General features: G+C 49.8%; 1 protein-coding gene and 1 pseudogene across 2 annotated transcripts in view; both read right to left on the reverse strand.

Annotated features, from left to right (window-relative positions):
- Positions 1 to 1,217: 1,217 nt before the first annotated feature.
- EYA2 (EYA transcriptional coactivator and phosphatase 2) overlaps positions 1,218 to 19,714 on the reverse strand; it is a 256,403-nt gene continuing 237,906 nt past the window's right edge. Inside the window, exons 11-16 of one of the 2 annotated variants that reach the window (XM_032606780.1) lie at positions 18,849 to 18,907; positions 13,373 to 13,533; positions 12,086 to 12,200; positions 10,563 to 10,684; positions 8,495 to 8,595; positions 1,218 to 1,981 (exon numbers count right to left, since the gene is read on the reverse strand). In XM_032606780.1, coding sequence (XP_032462671.1) covers positions 1,931 to 1,981; positions 8,495 to 8,595; positions 10,563 to 10,684; positions 12,086 to 12,200; positions 13,373 to 13,533; positions 18,849 to 18,907 — 609 coding nt within the window. In that variant the 3' untranslated portion in view covers positions 1,218 to 1,930. The remainder of the gene's footprint in view (positions 1,982 to 8,494; positions 8,596 to 10,562; positions 10,685 to 12,085; positions 12,201 to 13,372; positions 13,534 to 18,848; positions 18,908 to 19,714) is intronic. The other variant, XM_032606781.1, reaches the window with a different exon arrangement.
- On the reverse strand, positions 14,350 to 17,459 carry LOC116739775 (annotated as a pseudogene).

A 19,714-nucleotide genomic window follows, 5' to 3' on the forward strand; every position in this document is an offset into this window, starting at 1 on the left:
ATCCATTCATCTCACCATACAACCATTCAGTCTTCAATTCAGTCATCCATCCACTCATAATCTATATAGCTATCCATCTAGTCATCCCAACAATTATCCATCCATTTATTCATCCGTTCTCCAACCACCTTGCTAAACATCCACCTTCAAATCACTCAAGCACCCAGTCACCTAACCAACCGTCCATCCACCCACCCGTTTAGACAACTCTTCACCCAGTTACCTAACTATGATTCCAATTATACTGTCATCCTTCCTTCCACGTCATCTATAATGGGATTCCAATTTATGTCAGTATCCACTCTGTAGATTGATTCCAAGGATGACACTCGTGCTTGATTTGGGGGAATACAGAGACGAAACCAACAGCACCTGCCCCCAGGGAGCTCAGAGCCTAGCCATGGAGTCTATCTCACCCTTGGTGATGACTTTCCATCTATCAGATTCTAGCTCTGAGATGCCAGTCATCATCCATCAAGTCATCTCCCATCTCCACTGACATGGATGCCAGCCAATTGGAGCCCCTGGATTTCACCAACATGAATAGAGGGAGAAGCCTATGGTTACGCTCAGCATCCAATCAAATGGATCGAGGCCCTGCTTGGAACTCTGTGGGCAGCAACAGAGCTCAAGGTGTCCTTGGAACTTGCTCCAGATGTCCCCTCCCTGTTCCCTAAATTGGATCCTTGGCTCATCCGCTGGAAAATAAAGTCCTACCAATGGCATGGAGGTCAGTTCTAGTTTCCATCCCAACCCCCATTTTCCCCAGTTCTTTTAGTAGTAGCTCGCTGATTCCTCCTTTGAGGGACAAGCTCTCCCCAGCTTTCTGCTCATGAGAGATTGAACCCTATCCAGCTCCATGGGCAGCTCATGACTCACGTTTGGCACCATCTTGGGGGCTTTTGCCAGAAACCCCTGTGCAGAAAGTGCTCTCTTTCTGCTGGTATGGTTTTGCCGAAAGATTCTTGGAGCTGTCTTTGCCACAGAGGGAAGAGCCTGCCCGAGAAGTAAAACCACACAGGAGAAAGTCACTTGATCACCTGGATCCAGCTATGGCTGAAGACAGTTATTACCCAAAGTTCCTGGAGACGATTTTCTTTTTTCTTTGGCTTAAGGCAGTTTGAGTCGGATTTTATACTTCCGTAACTGAAAAGGTTTTGGAAAACACCAACAAATTCAGAAGCCTCAAAAGCAGTAATAAAGTAGTGACACTCTACCCCACTTCAAAATGTAAACGTGGTTTTATTTATGCCTTTTTTCCGTCACAAGGTACTGCCTCCTCCCAGGGTCCCCTCTTCCTAGAAAACAAGATGGCAGCATAAGGCACGTGCATTGTCCACACGACATCAGGTTACGTCCTTAAAAAACAAAAATAAGCAATAGTCTTCCCACAGCCCCAAATCGCCTCCCTCTGTTCAAAGAACGATCGTCCCCTCGAAGCACAACTCAGAGCAGAGAGGCTTAAATTAGAGCTGTGCACTGCTCCACATGCCAGCTGAGAAAACAAAACCAACAACACGGGTAGCAAGAGCGTAATACCAGAGTAATGAGATTAGTCCATAAATTAAAGTGGAGAGAAAAAAAAGAGCCTGTCCCCTCCTCATCACCAGCCCTCCCCCAAATCAGGAATTCCTTGCTTGTGAGCTTGCAGAAAAGTTTGGACTCTGAACCAGCCCTTTCCCCAAAGTTAAATATTCCAAAGCCACTGCTGGGTACTTTGTTTTCTCTGGACCCGCGTTGGGACTGAAAGGACAGCTTCTGAGATGGTCACCGGACACGTCCTCTTGGCGGGAGAGACCCTGCCTGGTGTCTAGCATCTGGCAGGGGAGGTGGGGAAAAACCGAGGGCCTGGGCGGGTGGGCTGCCTCTCTGATGGCAGGTGGCGAGGCTGCGGGTTTCTGCTATAAATACTCCAGCTCCAGGGCGTGCCTCAGCGCCTCCAAGTCCGCGTGCAGGATATCCGCCAGAAAGGCATGTTGTGCTGGAACACAGAACACCAGCCACACGGTTACGGCTCTGCGTGGTGCTTCCCACAGCCACCCTGGATCCCACGCCCATGGTTAGAAACCTTAGGAGAAATCACACTGAGTCACTGTAGCATGTGGGCATTTTCCAAACCGGGAGCACAGAACATCGTTGGTGGAACCCTACGTGGTCAGGCATGCTTTCTATTCCTTCTGTTTTGTTTTTTTAAAAAAAATTATTTACTTATTTAAATTAATTTTGATTGAGGTATAGTTGCTTTACAATGTGTTAGTTTCTGCTGTACAGCAAAGTGAATCAGCTATACGTATACATATAACCCCCTTTTCCTTCCCATTTAGGTCACCACAGAGCACTGAGTAGAGTTCCCTGTGCTGTACAGTAGGTTCTCATTAGTTATCTATTGACATTTTATACATAGTAGTGTATATATGGCAATCCCAATCTCCCAATTCCCCCACCCCCCACCCGCCTGAGCCTATCCTGATTGGCTTATCCTGCACTGTCCGACATGTGGACTGTTTGACCCTCCCTCCTCTGTTGGGACCAGCGTGGTCTTAGGCGGCCTGCTGACATGGAATTCAATCACACAGCAAGAAAGCTATTCCATTTTAAAAATGTGTTCTCAGTCCTGCTACTAAAGATAGAAAATCTCGACTAGATGCTACTGTGTCTTCAACTGCTCCCTAACTCTCACTAATCTCCATTTGAACAGATGGGGCTGGTCCCAGAGAGTCTTTTTATCTTTTCCGTTTCTTTACAGCAGGTGATGCTTGCTCTGTGTTATTGTCAATGCTATCAAGTTTTCAATTTTAAACATAAGTGCATCCATTGAAAGGGAAACATTAAGTAGGTAACCGTACAGGCAGCATGCAGATACAGCAAAAGTTGTAATTGGTGTAAAAGAAGTGTTACGCTGATTATGGAAAGAAAATCACGCGTGTGGAGAGAAAAATCTGCAAAATATTGATACTTCCATAGCGTGAGGGTTAAATGTTTCAGTGCCCTTTGCAAAGCTCTGTTCTGCCACCATTAGCTGCGTGATCTTAAATAATTTACTTTGGTGCTTGTCTGTAAAATGGGGATAATACTTCTGTATACTGTGTGTTTCTTATATTACAGATGAGGAGACTGAGGCACAGAGAGGTCTGTCTGACTCCAGAGAGAAAACTTGACCGCCTGTTTATCACAGGAAAATGTGACCGTTGACTAAAGTTGTTGCCTGACAGCCATCCTCCGTTCTTCCTACTTCCAGAACCCTGAATTGGCAGCGCCGTGCCCGAGAGGTAGGGGGATGAGTTATGATTGTCTGAGCAAGCGATGACAACCCCAAGCCTTGTTTAGCAGGGGTTCGTCCTGTACCCTTCTGACTTGTGACCCGCTGAAGCCAATGAGGAAGTTGGCTGGGGGCTTCTGGGAAAGGTTTTCCTCCATGATTAGAGAGAGAGGCACCTGAGGAGAACCCCCTCCTCCTTACTTGCCCTTTTGTTTGGATGCTGACATGTAAGTATGTGATGTCTGGGGCCGTGGCAGCTGTTTTGGGGTCATGAGGCAAAATATCAGAAAGAAAATGCCAAAAGATGGTTAGAAAGGTAGAGCAAAATGATGGAAAGGGATGCTTGGTGAATTTTCAGACCCACGGAAACAACCTAGGATATGCCTACTTGTAATCTTCTGTTTTTAAATTGGAGTATAGTTGTTTTACAATATTGTGTTAGTTCCTACTTCTAATCTTGTTAGGTGAGCAAGTGTTTAAGTCTTCATTACATAGGTTTCTGCTACCTGCAGTTACAAGATACTGAGCCTCTCAAGACAGTCACTGACCTTCAGTTATTTACTGAGTGAACAGAGGGTGCTTGATGAACATATGGCTGCCCCAAGTTCTTGTGGTTGTTCTGCTGCCCCTTGAGGTTCAGTGCCCACAGGGTAGAAACTATACAGGTGTCCTTTTGGTTCCAGGAGCACAACGATCCTTTCCTGCCTCTGGGGGCTCTGCACTTTTGATAGTTGGGTCAGGGAAGGCCTCTCTAGGGGGGTAACATTTAAGCAGGACCCGGAGAACACGAAGGAGGGAGCCATGCAAACGTGTGGGGAGGCAGTTGAGGTAGAAGACAGCAAGTGCAAAAGCCCTGAGGAGGGTTTGAGCTTGAAATGTCATATTCACTGCTGCCTTGCATGGCTCCTGGCACACAGTGGGTGCTTAATAAATATTCGTGGAAGGAATGAGAAGAGGAAGGGAGGGAGGAAAGGCGGGAAGGTGAGTTTCTCAAGCAAAGCCCTCAATGGACACACCTTTTTCTCTTTTGCCCGGAGGAAGCAGAAGACTATCTGACACAGGCAACAGATGCCATCTCTTTAATGCCTTTCAGCTTCCCCACCCTCCCCTCACCCCGGCCAAGCCTTTCATTCTCTGCAAAGATGGATGCTGGTTGCCACCTGGCCAATCCAGTCCCTCTTTAAAGAGTGTAATTCATTTTCTCTGGGAGGAGATGAGCAAAGGGGAAGAGACTATCTCAGCCATCTCCCTCCCAGGCCTGGTGGCTCCAGAGCATAGGTAGATTTATCACTTGTGGAGAGGGGGAGACAAATGACCCACTAAAATGGAGATATTAACAACACTGTCAGCTTAAACAGTTGAAGCCCCTCGTCCTGTCGCCGTATTTCATGCTGCTCAGGTGTCCAGTGGCCTGGGCTAATGAGTCCCATCCATCAGGCCGGGAGAGCTGCTGGTGCACAGGGTTTCTCACTAATGGGCTGGGGCTGCTGCTTCAGACACTGCGGGGGTTTTTAGGGAAGCTTGGTGCATGGGGCGTGTGTCCCAGTCTTCTTTGGTGGACTCCACTCTCTTCTGACCAGGTCAGGGGTGCAGACTGACAGTGTTTGAAACTCCTGAGTCCACCTCCTTCCTGCCAGGCGTTTGGAGCAAAACACACAGCAGTTTTCACGTACCAGCTGTGTGACCTTAGGTAAATTAATTAACCTAAGTCTCAAACATGTTCCCTATAAAATGAAGTGGAATGGTACCCACTTCGCAGGGGGAGGGGGTTGGAGGATTAAATAAAATGATGATGTCGGTAATAAAGAGTAGTGATTAAGGCCCGGGGTTAAGTAGGGTGCCAGTTACCGCCCTGCCACATGCCAGCTCGGATGGAGACTGCCAGGTGGCTCCCAACATCCTTTCTTCCCTTTCTCTCAGAAAACGCTTTTTTTTTTCTTTTGCTAGGAACTTGGTGGCTGAGAATAAAGGGTACATCTCCCAGCTACCTTTGTGGCAAGGTGAGATCATGTGACTCAAATCTGGCCAATGGTGTCTGAGAAGCAGTGATGTTGACCTATAACAGCTGTGCTCTTAAAGGGAAGAAGAGTCCTTCCCCTTTTTCTTCCTGGTGGCTGGAGTGCAGACGTGGGCGTGGTGAGGAGCCGTCTTGGACTTTGTGGAAAGAGCAGTACTGGGACTGGCAGAGCAACAAGACAGAAGGGGCCCGGGTCCCTGGTGCTGTCCCAGCTGTCTGGGCAGCTAATGAGAGACGAAGAAAGCTCTCCACTGTTTAAGCTGCTGTCTGGCATCTCTGGCAATGCAAACTCCACAGAACCTGGGCAGCCCTGGCCCCGCTGGAGCCCACCCCATCCACATCCTCAGCCGGGTGCGTCTCCTGTGGACTTTGAGCAAACGAGATTTCGGTGAGTTTTCATGTTATGTGAAAACCGGCATTCTTGTTTTCTTTTTTCTGCTGGCTCCCCAGGAGAGAGAACCCCTGAATTTCTGAAGGTGGATTTAGCCTTCTCCCCTCCCCTGGCCCTGGGGAGTAGTAATCACACAGCTTCAGGCTATTGAGGGCTAACTATGCACGGTTTCTCTGCTGGGCCCCGTGCGCCTGTTCTCGGCAAGTGTGGCAGATTAAAAAGGCAGCTCAGAGAGCGTTGCCATCTGCTGAAGGCCACACAGCCAACAATGGCAGAACTAGGATTTAGAGCAAAATGCGCTCCCCCGGTCACCTGTTTCTGTGAAAGCAGGGTGGCTGTAGGGTGAGGTGAGGGAGGCGCCCGGGACACAGAACTTAAGGAGGCACCTCCATCAGCTCCCCCTCCTCCTGGCCCCCTAGGCGAGGGCGACCCCAGACCAGCAGGTCTCGAAGGAGAAGCCTGCCCGTTAGGGGTGACTTGGCAATTTCTAGGGGTGTGATTTTTGTCGTCCTGATTTGGGGGCACTGCAGGTGGGGGCAGGTCTCCTGCCTCATCCCACACACCTTCCACCTGAATGACTTGCAGATGTCCTGCCAGATATTTAAGTAAGCACAAACCAGTTCTTAATAACCTGAGTGTAGACCCTTAACTCCACTTTACTCGTCACATATAAATAGAGCATTTTTCTCATGCTTTTAATAAAACCCGACTTTCCCAGGGCTGCAATTACCGTGTCAACTGGGGAAGTCTTATTTTATTCAGAGCCTTTCCATGGGTTTCTTCGCAGTCTGGAGCAGTCACGTGACAGCTGCGGCACCTCACTGGCTTTGTGAATGGCCAAGACCGCACACCTGTGTCCCCGTGTGTGTCGGCTCACATCCTCAGTGATGGTACGTTTGGGTGTGAGATCTTGTGCTCAGATGTTCACATACTGAAGCACACGTTACTGTGAGTATAAATGACTTTCCCTTATTTCTCTTTGATGTATCATCAGATGTTGATCTCCTGGACATTACGGTTATAAGGAGGTTTTATTATCCATTAGTATTTCATTTCAGGAGAGTAAACGGTCATTTCAAAACATCTGCTACGCCGCCCTAAGAAACGTCTTTTGGTGAGAAGGTGGGTGAACGGCAGCCACTGCTCCGGATGTCCCCGTCATTCTCCAGGTGAGAACCGGAGGGCATGTGGTGGGGGGGGGTGCCCGCGGCCATGGGCCTAAGTGGGTTCTCAACCCAACTTTGATAGAAGCAAAGTTGATTTTGATCGCTGTCACATGCTTAGGGCAGAGGGTTTTTTTCTATTAGCGCTGAACTTGGAAGAGGGGCTCTAGAATCCCCCTTCCATCCCGGCAGTGGGCTTCAAGTAGTCTCACCAGAGACCATGCTCTTGGCCTGGCACCTTGGTCCTGGATTCATGTGATGATTCGCGCTACTGTTTTGGTCATGTCCTGCTGTGTCACCCCTATTAGTTACTTAATATTTTTTCCTCTGAATCAGTTTATTTTTAAAGTTTAAGAAATAATATGCTTTAAAAAGAAGTGCTCAGGGTAAAGGCTGAAGTCCCTCTGAAGGCCCCAGGCACCTCCCTGACTGCACCTCCTGCCCCTCCCCACTCGCCTGGTGCATCGCGCAGCCGGCAGCCACGCCAGCTCCCTGCAGGACACTCCAGCCTTCCGACCTCTCAACTTCTTGGTTCCTCTCTGCGCACTCCCACCCTCTGATACTCACTTGGCTCACGCGCTCTCCTCCTCCCGTTTTTGCCAAAGCTCTAGTCATCATCTGACACGCATGTTACACTTAGGGGTCGATTGCTCGTCCCCAGGCTGTGAGCTGAGGGAGGGGTGAGAGCCCTGTGTGTTCTGCTCACTGCAGGACGCCCAGCGCCTGCAACAGTAGCTGGCACACAGTAGGTGCTCAGCTAATGGAGCCTACACACCAGCTGGAGAGTCGGTGATTAAGCCACCAAGCACACAGGTAATTCTTTCATGACAGGAGGGGATAATGCCCTGGAGAAGGACTAGGGACAGCTGGGGGAGGGAGTCGCAGGCAGGCCTGACTGAGCTGGAGTGGGAGCTGGTGAGAATTCTTCCCTCTGCAAGTGTTGCTGAGGCTGAAAGGATGAGTCCGGGAGAGCTGGGAAAGCGGAGGAGCCCTCCAGGTGGATGGAACAGTAGATGCAAAGCCTTCTAAGCACCCCTCTCTCGGGGCCCTCCATCTTCTCATGAGTTCCATCCGCTGAGACCCCTAAACATTTTTGCATTTCTTTTGAATCTGTTTCTGGGGCGGGAAGGGGGAAACCAAATTACGCTCCGTGACATTAACCATCTGCTTCCCAGGCCTCTCCGGGTGGGGAGTGGCAGGCTCTCTGGGATGCGGTTGACAGGTCCAGATCCAGGGCTTTGGCAGCTGTTTCTTTTCCAAGAACAGAGCTGTGGCCACCAGAAGCCCCCTGCCCCTCTCCTCACGGGCCTGAGATCACAAATGCAGGATTTTCTTTTTCATTAGCTTAATGCTGTCTTTATTAACTGGGAAGCGTTCCTGGAACATATGATCGGTAAGCAGTAAATAAAACACACACACAGGCACCAGCCCCCCGGCCAGCCTGCCCTGACGGAGGGTCTCTGGGCTCCCGAGCAGTTGTCCCAGAAACAACGCAGGGCTACCGGGGTGGCAGCCAAAGGCCTGGAGGGGGATTTGCAGGCAATTACTCAGGATGCTTCTGCGATTTCCAAAGGGCAGGGGACGGGCGAGCAAAGAGCCTGGGAAGGAGACAGGCTCAAGAGAGGAGGAAAGAGCAGCCGGAGAGACGGACGGAGAGAATATACCTTTTTCGCCCCCTGCTCCTCTTCCACGCCATCGCCAATCACGATGTAGACGGCTTTTCTGCCGAATCTCTGCATTATCCTCTCAAAGCAGCTCTCCTTCCCTGCAGGCACGGGCGAAGGAAAGACACTCGGTGAGGACCCAGGACTGAGGTGACTACTAACCGCTAATCGAGAGTTCACTTTGTACAGCCTTCTTACAAAGGTCTCCTTAAGGACCAGGTATTAATCATTTCATCCTCAAGCAAACTTCGAGGCGTCACTGTCCCCATCCCCATGTGATGGACGACAGTGCAGAGGCACAGAGAGGTTAAGTGGCTTGCCCACGGTGACACAGCAGGAGAGGCAGGGCAGGGGTCTGAAACAAGCCCTGGCGTCTATACGGCTGTCCGGTGTAGGAGTGATGGGCCCATTATACAGATAAGGACACGAGGCTCTGAGAGGTGCCCTGGACACGATCGGCCCAGGATCCCCAGAGTTAGTTTAGGAAGCAGAGGTGCCAGGATTCACGTGTCCCGAGGGTGGGCAGGCTGGTGACAGAGTGGCCCTCGTGCGACTCGGCTGTTCGTCTTTTTTCTTGCTCCCTGTAGATGACCACCACCTTTTCGTGTTTTCCTTCTTCCCAGTGGCTGGGCAGCAGCATCAATCCAGGAACCTAAATTCAGGTCTTAGCTCATCCTGTTTCGGCAAGTTTAGTGACCGTGATGATAATGAGAAGAGCCCTAAACAGAACAGCTGTCACTAAGCAGATGCCGGCACAGAGCAGGCTCGGCGCTTCACCGCCCCCGGCAGGATTTCTTAGGCTCGGCCTTACTGACGTTTTGGGCTGGCTAAATTCTCTGCTGCCCTGAGCACTGAAGGATGTTTGTTCAGCAGTATCTCTGGTCTAGAACTTCAGTAAAGGCAAAAACTGCTCTAAGAAAATGCTTCCAAAGTACCTACATTTGTTCTTGCTCCAGAAAAAAAAACCAGGTAAACATTTCTAATTAAAAACAACTAGGCTTTGTATTACTATACATGTTTAGGTGATACAAGAAAAAAAAAATTAGCCTCCTCTCCCACAAGAAAAATCAGTATTACATGCCCTGATGACAAACGATGCTGTTAATTTGTAGTTATTTTGAATTCTCTTATCTGATGAAAGTTCTAAGCCTAAGAAAGGAGATTAGCAAGTATTCAAGAGGTGTTAAAGCAAGGTAACACTAAACTGAGACCGTATCTTTGAAAGAGCATTAAAAAAACAATAGTTATCTGTGTGGTTCAAGGTTAGGTTAGTTAATGGCCATAATTAACTAATTAAAATTAGTTAAATTAAAACCACCTCATGTACCATCCTGGGGCGGGGGGGGGGGGGGGGGGGGGGAGGGGGGAACTGTCTTCCTCTGCTTCCTTAGTAATGGACTTTCATGAGTTTTACCTGGGCTCACAGTCACTTAGCTATGGACTACATTTCCCAGCTTCCCTTGCAATTAGTTGTGGCCATGTGACTAACCTGGGTTAATAGGAAGTGAGAAGTAACATGCACCTCTGAGTCTTGGCTTTACAATAATGGACGCCCATTACTCCTTCCTGTTTTCCCCCTTCTCATAAGCTGGAATGACAATATGGCAGGATCTGATTTGACCATGTACATGAGGATAAAATGATAGGGGATGGTGGAAAACTAAAATGGGAAGAACCTGGCTTCCTGGGTGAGTATGAGGACAGAGTCACCCCATCAGCCTGGATCACTCACCTCTGGTCTCTTGACATCTGAGGGAGAAATAAGCTTTGGCCCTGACGGAATTAAGTCCTTGTATGTGGGGTGTGTGTGCGCTACAGCAGCTTTGCAGCTGTCCTAATACACACACTTTGGAAAACTGCAATCCTAACCAATTTCTCTAGAAGCAGAGAAATTGGCATTCTTGTTTTCTTTGGGTCTGTGAGGGTCGTTTGGGGGGAGATTTGTCCATGCCCATGGACAAGCTCTTTAACTTCCCTAGTGTCGTTTTCCTTAAACTTTCCAAACCTGGCAGGCAAAGCTGACCTTACCCTCCCTCCCCGTACCACTCTGAGGTCTGGGCTCCCCTACCTGTCTTGGTTGCACTGTAGATGTTCTCAATAGGAAACACGGAGCCCAGTCCATACAGCAGGACTTTGGCCAGGGCAGGAATTAGTTGAGTGGTGGTGACCAGCACGTTGACACAATTGGGCCTGAGGGCAAAGGAGATGGTGAGTCAGAACTCCAAGGTACCACAAGGCCAGGCCTCCTACCCCTGCAGCTGAGCCTGGAGTCGGTGGGAATTCTGGTGGGGTTTGGAGGGCTCTGGCTAAGTCGTCTTCAGGTGAGGCTAGAGCTCAAGGATCCTCCAGCTATTCCTCTCTTTTAAGCCTGAAGCTGCCTGACACATTGAAATCTAACACAAGTGTAATCGTTTTCCTATTTAAAAAGCAAATGTTAGGGACTTCCCTGGAGGTCCAGTGGTTAAGAATCCGCCTTCCAGTGCAGGGGGTGCGGGATCGATCCCTGGTCAGGGAGGTAAGACCCCACATGCCTCGTGGCCGAAAAACCAAAAAAAAGTAAAACAGAAGCAATATTGTAACAAATTCAATAAAAACTTAAAAAAAAAATGTTGGGCTTCCCTGAGGGCTCAGTGGTTAAGAATCCGCCTGCCAATGCAGGGGCCATGGGTTCGAGCCCTGGTCCAGGAGGATCCCACATGCCACGGAGCAACTAAGCCCATGCGCCACAACTACCGAGCCTGTGCTCTGCAACAAGAGAAGCCATCACAACAAGAAGCCCGCACACCACATCAAAGAGTGGCCCCCGCTCACCACAATTAGAGAAAGCCGGTGCACAGCAACGAAGACCCAACGCAGCCAAAAATATTTTTTAAAATTTACTGCAAGGGCCACACACTAAAGTAGCTGCAGGGACCTATTGGCAATGTGCATGCGTGACATGGAACAAGTGTAGGACAACAGGGAGAGGTGAGGACTGGGGTAAACTGCAGAGCACATGTCAGTTCTGACGTTTTCCAAGATCCTCGAAACCTGCAGCTATGGATTAACTTTCCCAGTCTTTCTTTGGGATAAAGTGTGTATCAAACAAAACACATCAGCAGGATGGATTCAGTTCATGAGCTGCCATTTTGTGACCATTCATCTGTTGGGTCACAAGAATCCTGATGCTACAGGGGAGTAATTTGTTCTCTGGCCCAGGTGATCTTATTTAAGAGCAAGAGGCAATTTAGTGGGAGGTCTAGAATGAAACTGGGCCCTCCTGACCTCACTAAGAGCCCGCCAGATGATCTGTGTGATCCTATAAAATGGTTTTCACAGGGTGATGTTGTGGGCAAGAGCGGTTGGGACGACAGACCTACGTACAAAGGTCTTTAGCTCTGCTGGCCCCCGATCAGTCTCTGCGACTACCTGCACATCTGAGGGACAAGGTGTCCATGGGGCCTTGTACACCCCCAGCTTTATCAAATGTCTGGAAGGTGTGCAGGGGAGAATTTGGGGGTCCAATTCTCCCAAGTGTGGAAATGGAGGGGCTACCACCCTTGAATGGGAGAAAGTTCAGTGGCGCAAAGGAAAACGGGGGCTCCCACCTACCGGGAATTGATGAGGTTTAGTGCCTTCAGGGAGTGGGTCAGCCAGAGGTCCGTCAGAGCTTCCAGCTCGGCTCTGAGCTGTAGCCATGTCTCTCTTTTGGGAGCTCCTATCAAGCCTACGGACAAAGCAAATAAAAGTCATCGTTGCTGTCATTTCAAAGGGCTGGGGGGAGTAGGGTTAGGGAAGGTGAGTCTAGGTTTCAGATCAGATGACACCCAAGGTCAACTTCAATCCAGTGACCTTAGTTTTATTTTGAGATTGACTGGGTCAGTCAATGGAGTCGAGTAGCTGCCTACTCAAACCTCTTCCCTTGACCGGCCAGGAGCTGGTTAGAGACCTTGTGATAATGAGAAACATCCCCAGATGCCTCCTGGGTGGGGAGGAGGCGGCATCACCTGTTAAGAGCCAGCGGCCTAGAGAATTCCAGAAACAGCGATCGCGGGCCTGGTCACTGCGGAGCCAACCCTGCCTTCAGCCCCTCCAGGCTTCCGTTCAGTGTGGCAGCCAGTGCTCTCCTGCCACCGAAGCTGGTGGCTTTCACCTTGCCTACACAGTAGAGTCACCAGGGAGCTCTGTGGGTCCTGATGCCAGGCAGCGGCCAGGCCAGGAACTGGAAACTCCTCAAGGGGTTCCGATATGAGCCAAGTCTGAGAACCGGTGTTTCCACAAACCGCCTGGGGATCTTGTTAAAAACGCAGGTCTGGCTCAGTCACCTGGGGAGGGGCCTGAGCGTCTACACTTCTAACAAGCTCCCAGGTTATGCTCACGTGGCCGCTCCCGTCTGAGTAGTGACGGCTGAAGCCGGTGGCCCTCGAATTCCAGTGAGCCTCAGAAGCACCTGGAGGGCAAGTTAAGCCACAGAGCGCCGGGCCCACCTCAGAGCTTCAGGTGCGACAGGTCTGAGGTGGGGCCAGAGAATCTGCATTTCCAGCGAGTCCCCAGGTGATGCTGCTGGTCCCAGGACCACACGTGGAGAACCACGGCGGGGCTGGGGGGCGCAATCATGGGCAAGATGCTCCATCCCGTTCTCAGCTTCCCAGCCCCGCCCCCCCCCCCTAAAGTGAGGATAAGGAAATCTTAGTGCCCTCTTCCAGAGGGCGTCACAAGGGTGACGCTGAGTGAGCTAGGACTTATAATAAGCCTCTCGGAGCGGTACCTGGCACAGGGCAGGTGGGATGCGAGTGACAGCATCCATCCTTGATGAATTTCCCTTGGTCCAGGGGTTGCGCCCGGAGCACAGGCAGACCCTCTGACCGCTGTGGACGACCCTCTCCCCGACCCACTCACCGCCGACGTTGTTCTTGTAGGTGTTGTACATCTCCTTCACTCGCCGGTAGCGGAAGGCCAGCTTCCTCATCCAGTCCACGCCGCCGTGCACGCCAGAGCCCAGGCACAAGTTGGCCCCCGGGGCCGAACTGTGGAAGCCATCAGCGGAGAAGTTGTAGGTGCTGGGGAGATGGGAGAGGGCAGGGGGTGGGAGAAGAGACAGTGTTAATGTCGGGGAGGTGGGAGCTCTTCACCAGGAGACCCACGGGGTGGGGTCTGGGGCACCCACGATGTCCCTGAATGTTCGAGGGTGCCGTGGGTATGTGCATTCTGGGGGAAGCAGGATCATGGTTTTTATTAACTTCCCAAACAATGGTGGCATCCTTTGCTCTTGCCTAGTCAGCATCCATTCTCCTTTCTTTTGGTATCAAAGAGCATCTATATTTTTGGGGGGCAGCCATTCTGTCCCCTGCATGCAGTGGCCAAGCTGGGGAAAGCCTCCCTCTCTCCCCCTTCAGAGTCTGAAGCTGGAAGGCAACTCCAAAAAATGGTTGGCCTTGGTTCATCCAGAGAGAAGCGTCCAGAAGAAATGCCAGTTAGTTTCTGCCACTCTGATCCCCACACCTGCTCTGCTTCACATGCCCCATAAGCCCTGACTGCTGACCTTTTCCTCCTATTCTGTGAGCATCTCTGTATCTTTCTACAGACATTCCCTATGTTGGGGACTCCCCTGGCAGTCCAGGGGAGTCCCCAACGTCCCAATGCAGGGCCACGTCCCAATGCAGGGGGCATGGGTTCAATCCCTGGTCCAAGAAATAAGATCCTGCATGCCGCAGGGTGTGGCCAGCAAAAAAAAAAAAAAGAAAAGAAAAGAAATTCCCTATATGGTAATTTTTTTATCTGTTAAATTAAGCAGAGTAGATTCCTGGTGCTTTGCAGACATAACCGTCCATCAGCATGAAGCGTGGTCTGGGGACGAGTCAGAGTGTCATGTGAGGTTAATGACAGAAGCGGCAGCTGGGAACCAGAAGGGGAAAGCGTGGGCGATCGACCACCTACAGCAGCTAGAGCGTGAGAACGAAAGCCCTAGCTCTCCACGGAACACCATTTTCTTTCCCTCCACTGGAAGCTTGGTACAGGTTTGCAAAACCACAGGCCGTTGCAAGGCAAAACCAGAGCGTGACAAGGGATGTGTGGACCAAAAACTTCAAAAGTGAAAGTCTCTTCCAACAGAAAAAGCCTGGGGGGAGCAGGTCAGCGTGGTATACCACGGCCTCTTGGGGGGTGGGTTCAGCTGACTTTTTTTCCTCTTTGCGTTATTTTACTGTTTCTGGATTTTCTGTGATGAGTTTAAGGGTGGAGAAAGATACTGTATTTTTTAAAAAGATGTGATGCGCTAGGGATGAAACAACACTAGGAAATTGTATCTTAGGTATCCCTGGTTTAACGCCACTGCTGCAGCAGATAAAAGGGAATTTGGAAAGTGTGAAGCGCTGGGTCATTCTCCCTGCGGGCCACGTTATGTCCTGATGCCCATGTGCTGTCCCGCACCATTCTGTGCCTGGGGCTTAGCCTGACAGCCTGAATATCGAACTGGTGACAACAAAACCCCTGCAGGATCCACAGAAACGCCTTGAGTGATGCCTCAAACTCAACAGACGATTTCACCACGTGGGCTCCACTGGGGCAGGTGGGCCAGGAGGGCACTGACCCAGGTGACTTAATCCCAAAGGCCTCAAACGTAGACTCTGGCATTCCCCCCAGAGCAGGCTGGGTAGACAGTCACAGAGAGATACCAACAGGCTGACAGAAGTTCTTTAGATGTCTTCAAATTTTTGCCCATATGTCCATAAACACACACACACATCCACCTGGGTCGTTTTTCACAGACATTCGTGTGAGTGTGCGTGTGTATAAAATTGGAAGCAAGTAACTCATAATGTCAGAAAGTGGTGAGTTGGAGATGGTGGGAACAGGGATGATCGTAGTTTCTTCTCTGCTCTTTACTGAATTACTCAAGTTTAAAAGTTGGGGACTTCCCTGGCGGTCCAGTGGTTAGGACTCTGCGCTTTCACTGCCGAGGGCAAGGGTTCAATCCCTGGTTGGGGAACTAAGAACCCGCGTGCCTCGTGGCGTGGCCAAAATATATATATATATATATATATATATATATAATACAATAAAATAAAAATATAGGTTGTGTGTAATTAACTTGTTTGACCACTAGCTTGACATCGTGGTATTTGACACCATAACTTCTGAGATCTTGAGAAGGTTATTAAAAAACAATTAAAAAGATACATGGAGAATAAGATATGATTGTTCTAATAACTTGTTTGCAATGATAACCTCCTCTTTCCCACGAAAGATGCCAGTGGGTTTATTACACAGACATGTTGCTGCTGCTTTCTTCTCAGTCCCTCCCTTGGGTGGCGGTGACCAGGGGCTAAAGAGGAATAAAATATCCCCAACTAGTAAAAGGGAGCAGACAACATCTAATCGTAGGGGCAGAGAGCCATTTAGCAAGGATTACTCACTGTGCTGGGCACTTTTCTAGCACGTTCTTATCCTGACGAGAAAGGGGCTATGTGACTTTATCCCATCACGGCCCCTCATTTCCAGAAGCCACACTTTAAATTGACACGTGTTCCTTCCTCTGTACTGTCAAGGTTCCCATCTTGCTAGAGAATGTCTTCTGCTTTTTCTTTTTTAAAGAAATTTTATTTTCCATCAACCTCATTTCCATTTTCTGTTTAAGAGTCTTTGGAAGAACAGCTTCGGACCACTCAGTGGTTGTGCCTCCCCAACCAGTGGCCTGAACTCCGCAGTCTTCAGTAGGGAGCCACCGGCCAGGCACAGAGGGCATCTGTGAGCCTTCAGACTGGTCTGCGACCTCGGGTTGAGTGGCAGTGAACTTGGGAGCTGGAGCATCCATTCACCCCGACGTTGCTCCAGGGTTACAGCCTTTTCAGCAGCGGCCTGCTCTTCCTTTTCAGCCTCTTCTGGATCCCCGTAGAAGCAGAGATCAGGCATGACCTCCCCAGGTGCTCACGGGAGATGGTACCACTCATGCGCAGGACATCCCAGGCCAGCATCCACCGTGTCAGACCCGCTGGGGAAGCTCCCTTGTTGTTGTAGGGACGGCACAGAGGACAGTCTGCTACACACAGCAACGGTAGGCAGGTTAACACAAGGGCCTCTGGGAGAGGCTGGTGGTCAGTGCTGGAATCGGTAACCACCAGAAGTCGTGGCGCCTGGAAGGCTGCCTGGATCTGGTAAGTGAAGTTTCCAGGAGTGAAACAGCCAGAAATAGGAGTAGCTCCGGCGGCAGCAACAAACTTCAGCACAGCTCACCGGTCAGTCTTCTGGAGGACGTGACACTGACATTGGCTGGGTTTTCAGTGGCAACCATGGCACAAGCTGCCGGCAGAAGCTTCTCCCCTGTTCTCTTCAGACTTATGATGTAGATGCTATCACTTTTCCTTCTGCAGATGGACCGATCCATTTGGAAGTCAAGGCTGGTGTCTCCTAACTGGGTTCCTGCTGCAAAGAATTTGAGGACATCCTCCTTTTTCACTTGCAGGACATCAAGGACTCCGGCCATTGTGGAAATTTCCCTTTAAGTAATGATGGGAATCTAGAACAATGCCTTATGGACCCCTCCCTGAGTAGTGCAGAAAGGCTAGAGAATTTATTCTTGAAAAAGAACACTGACTCTGTAAACTCCGGATACGTGGGGAGATGCCTGGATGTTCTGCTAAGAGGTAGAGGGCAGGGAAGGGTGTCCGTGAATCCTGCCTCACCCATTTACCAGCTGTGTGAGGTTGGGCAGGTTACTGAACCTCTCTGTGCCTCCCATTCCCCAAGTGTAAAACAATGATGATGATAAGAGCAACTATTTCCTAGGGTAACTGTGAAGATGCAGTGAGTTAAGTCACATAGAGCAACTGGAACAGGGCATGGTGCAAAGTCAGGGCGTTACCACTGTTGGTTTTTACTGTTAACTGAAAACAAAACAAACCAAAACAAGGGGCATTTGATAGTTGTTGCCTAGCACACAGTAGGTGCTTAATAGATATTTCTTGAATGAACAAATGGGGAATTTGGCTTCTAGTGGGAAAAAAACACCCTTGGATTGTGGATTCTTGAAATGAGGTACCAAACAACTCAGCATGAATCAGGGTTCAGAGGGACATAGCTCTAAATTCCAAGCCAGCCAACTACAGGGGAAACGATAAAAACAGAACACTGGCTACTCACTGCCTTGAAAGGGAGAGTGGTTCCCTGGGATGACTTCATGAAAAGGACACAATTAGCCTTGACCTGGGGTTTATTTACTCCACAAATTAAGCAGTCCTGGCTGGCAGTGGAGCCGTGCTCCTTGCCAGGCCTGACTGCAGAAGGGATTTTCTGAATGGCTAATTAAAATGAAGCAGGCGATGCCCAGCTATCACTTCTAACTGTGCTGGGCTTTGAAAAGACTTGCAGGGCTCAGGAACAGAAACGTTGATTTCTTTTTTTTGTGTAAGTTGGAAGACACACCTAGGCAGCAAACATTAAGTTACCACGAATGGCTCATAGGCAAAATGTTATTTGGTCTCATAATATTTTTGATGGGCCTAGAAGCGTTGAATAGTGATAATTTTGATAAGCACAGCTTAATAACTAGGGTTCCGTTTTTATAATGGGCAGGCTTGGAACATTCCAGCCACATTCTTCTGAAAGCTGTCTCACTTTGAGCAGCTGGGTACCTTATTTCTGGAATTCATGTCCTAGGAGTGTTTTCCCCTAGAAATCAGACATACCACTTACTCACTCAAGAAATATTTTTTTGAGTGTCGACTATATCAGTTTTACATTAAATAACGTATGTATGTTAGTGAGTGCAGTCAAACCTTGATAAAAGGTTTACCGGACTCTTCATGGTGGTGATTCTGGGAGACAAGATCAGAGGTGGTGTGTAATAGTTTTTACAATGTGCATGCATTACTTTAGTAAAGCAGGGAAAAACCCACAGAGAGAGAAACATAAGCAGAGTCACAGAGGATCCGCAGGAAGCTCAGCCTCAGTGATTCGGGATGATGCAGAGCAGGCTGCAGGGTGGGGGGCAGGGTTGTGTTTTTTTTGTTTTTTTTTTTTGGTACGCGGGCCTCCTCTCACTGCTGTGGCCTCTCCCGCCGCGGAGCACAGGCTCTGGATGTGCAGGCTCAGCGGCCACGGCTCCTGGGCCCAGCCGCTCCGCGGCACACGGGATCCCCCCGGACCGGGGCACGAACCCATGTCCCCTGCATCGGCAGGCGGACTCTCAACCACTGCGCCACCAGGGAAGCCCAGGGTTGTGATTTTGGAGTTCAGAGAAACACCGGTCCCAGCTTGGGCTGAGGGCAGGCCACCTTGCCCTGATAACTAGCCCGTCCCTCCTCTCTGCTTCCTAGTGAAAGGCAAGCTTGATAACCAATCAAAAGGGGCATTTTTGATTGACTCCCCAAATTCCTACCTTAAATCTTGCCCATTGTCATCGGATGAGACATCGTCCACGTGGATCTGGTCACAGTCCTGTAGAGAATTTGGCAAGAAGAGAAAAAGGGAGAAATGTGACTGGTGAAGCTGACGCAGCCTTTAAGAGTTGGTTTCATAAGCTGAGGGGTGAAGGAGCACTGAACTGGGAGTCAGAGTCCTGAATGCTAGTCCAAACTTTGCCACTGAAGGTCAGGTGACCTTGGGCTAAGTCTCATCCTCTTTTGCCTTTGGCTATAAGGGGTGGTGGTGACTGTATAATTTATCATGCAAACCCAGATAATTTTGCAATGTAAACGGGGCTGCTATCAACGTTATATTAGGAGGACAGGCACAAAACAGGACCTATCTCCCTCTGCCCCCAGGTACACTAGGACCTATGGTTACCATGGCCATACGGTGGAAGCCTTTCACTATTCAAAGTGTTTCCTCTGCTTGGAATGCTCTTCTGCTTTCATCTCCTTAGTGGACCTTGGATTCTTCAAGCATTAGCTTCAGGAGGTACCCCCTGCCCAAGTCCCCCTCTGTGTCTCATGATCTGTGACCATCATTTATCAAGCATTACTACGTGCCAGGCACCATTCCAAGGGTTCGCCATTCAATGGACTCCAATAACATGCTGCTTTCCACCACCCATACATCTCTCAGTTCTCTTTGGAGAAATACCGTAACACATGGGAGTTAAGACAGAGGGGAAGGGATGATGTAGGTGGGCACATGACCCAGGTTCAACCAATCAGAGAGACCCAGGGTCCCTCTGGCCACAGTGATGACTTCAGAGATGAGTGTGTGGCCTCAGCTGGACCAATGAGAACCAGCCCTGGGACTTTTGGGAAAGAGGAGCTC

Source organism: Phocoena sinus, chromosome 15 (genome assembly GCF_008692025.1).
Source record: "Phocoena sinus isolate mPhoSin1 chromosome 15, mPhoSin1.pri, whole genome shotgun sequence".
Taxonomy (NCBI): domain Eukaryota; kingdom Metazoa; phylum Chordata; class Mammalia; order Artiodactyla; family Phocoenidae; genus Phocoena; species Phocoena sinus.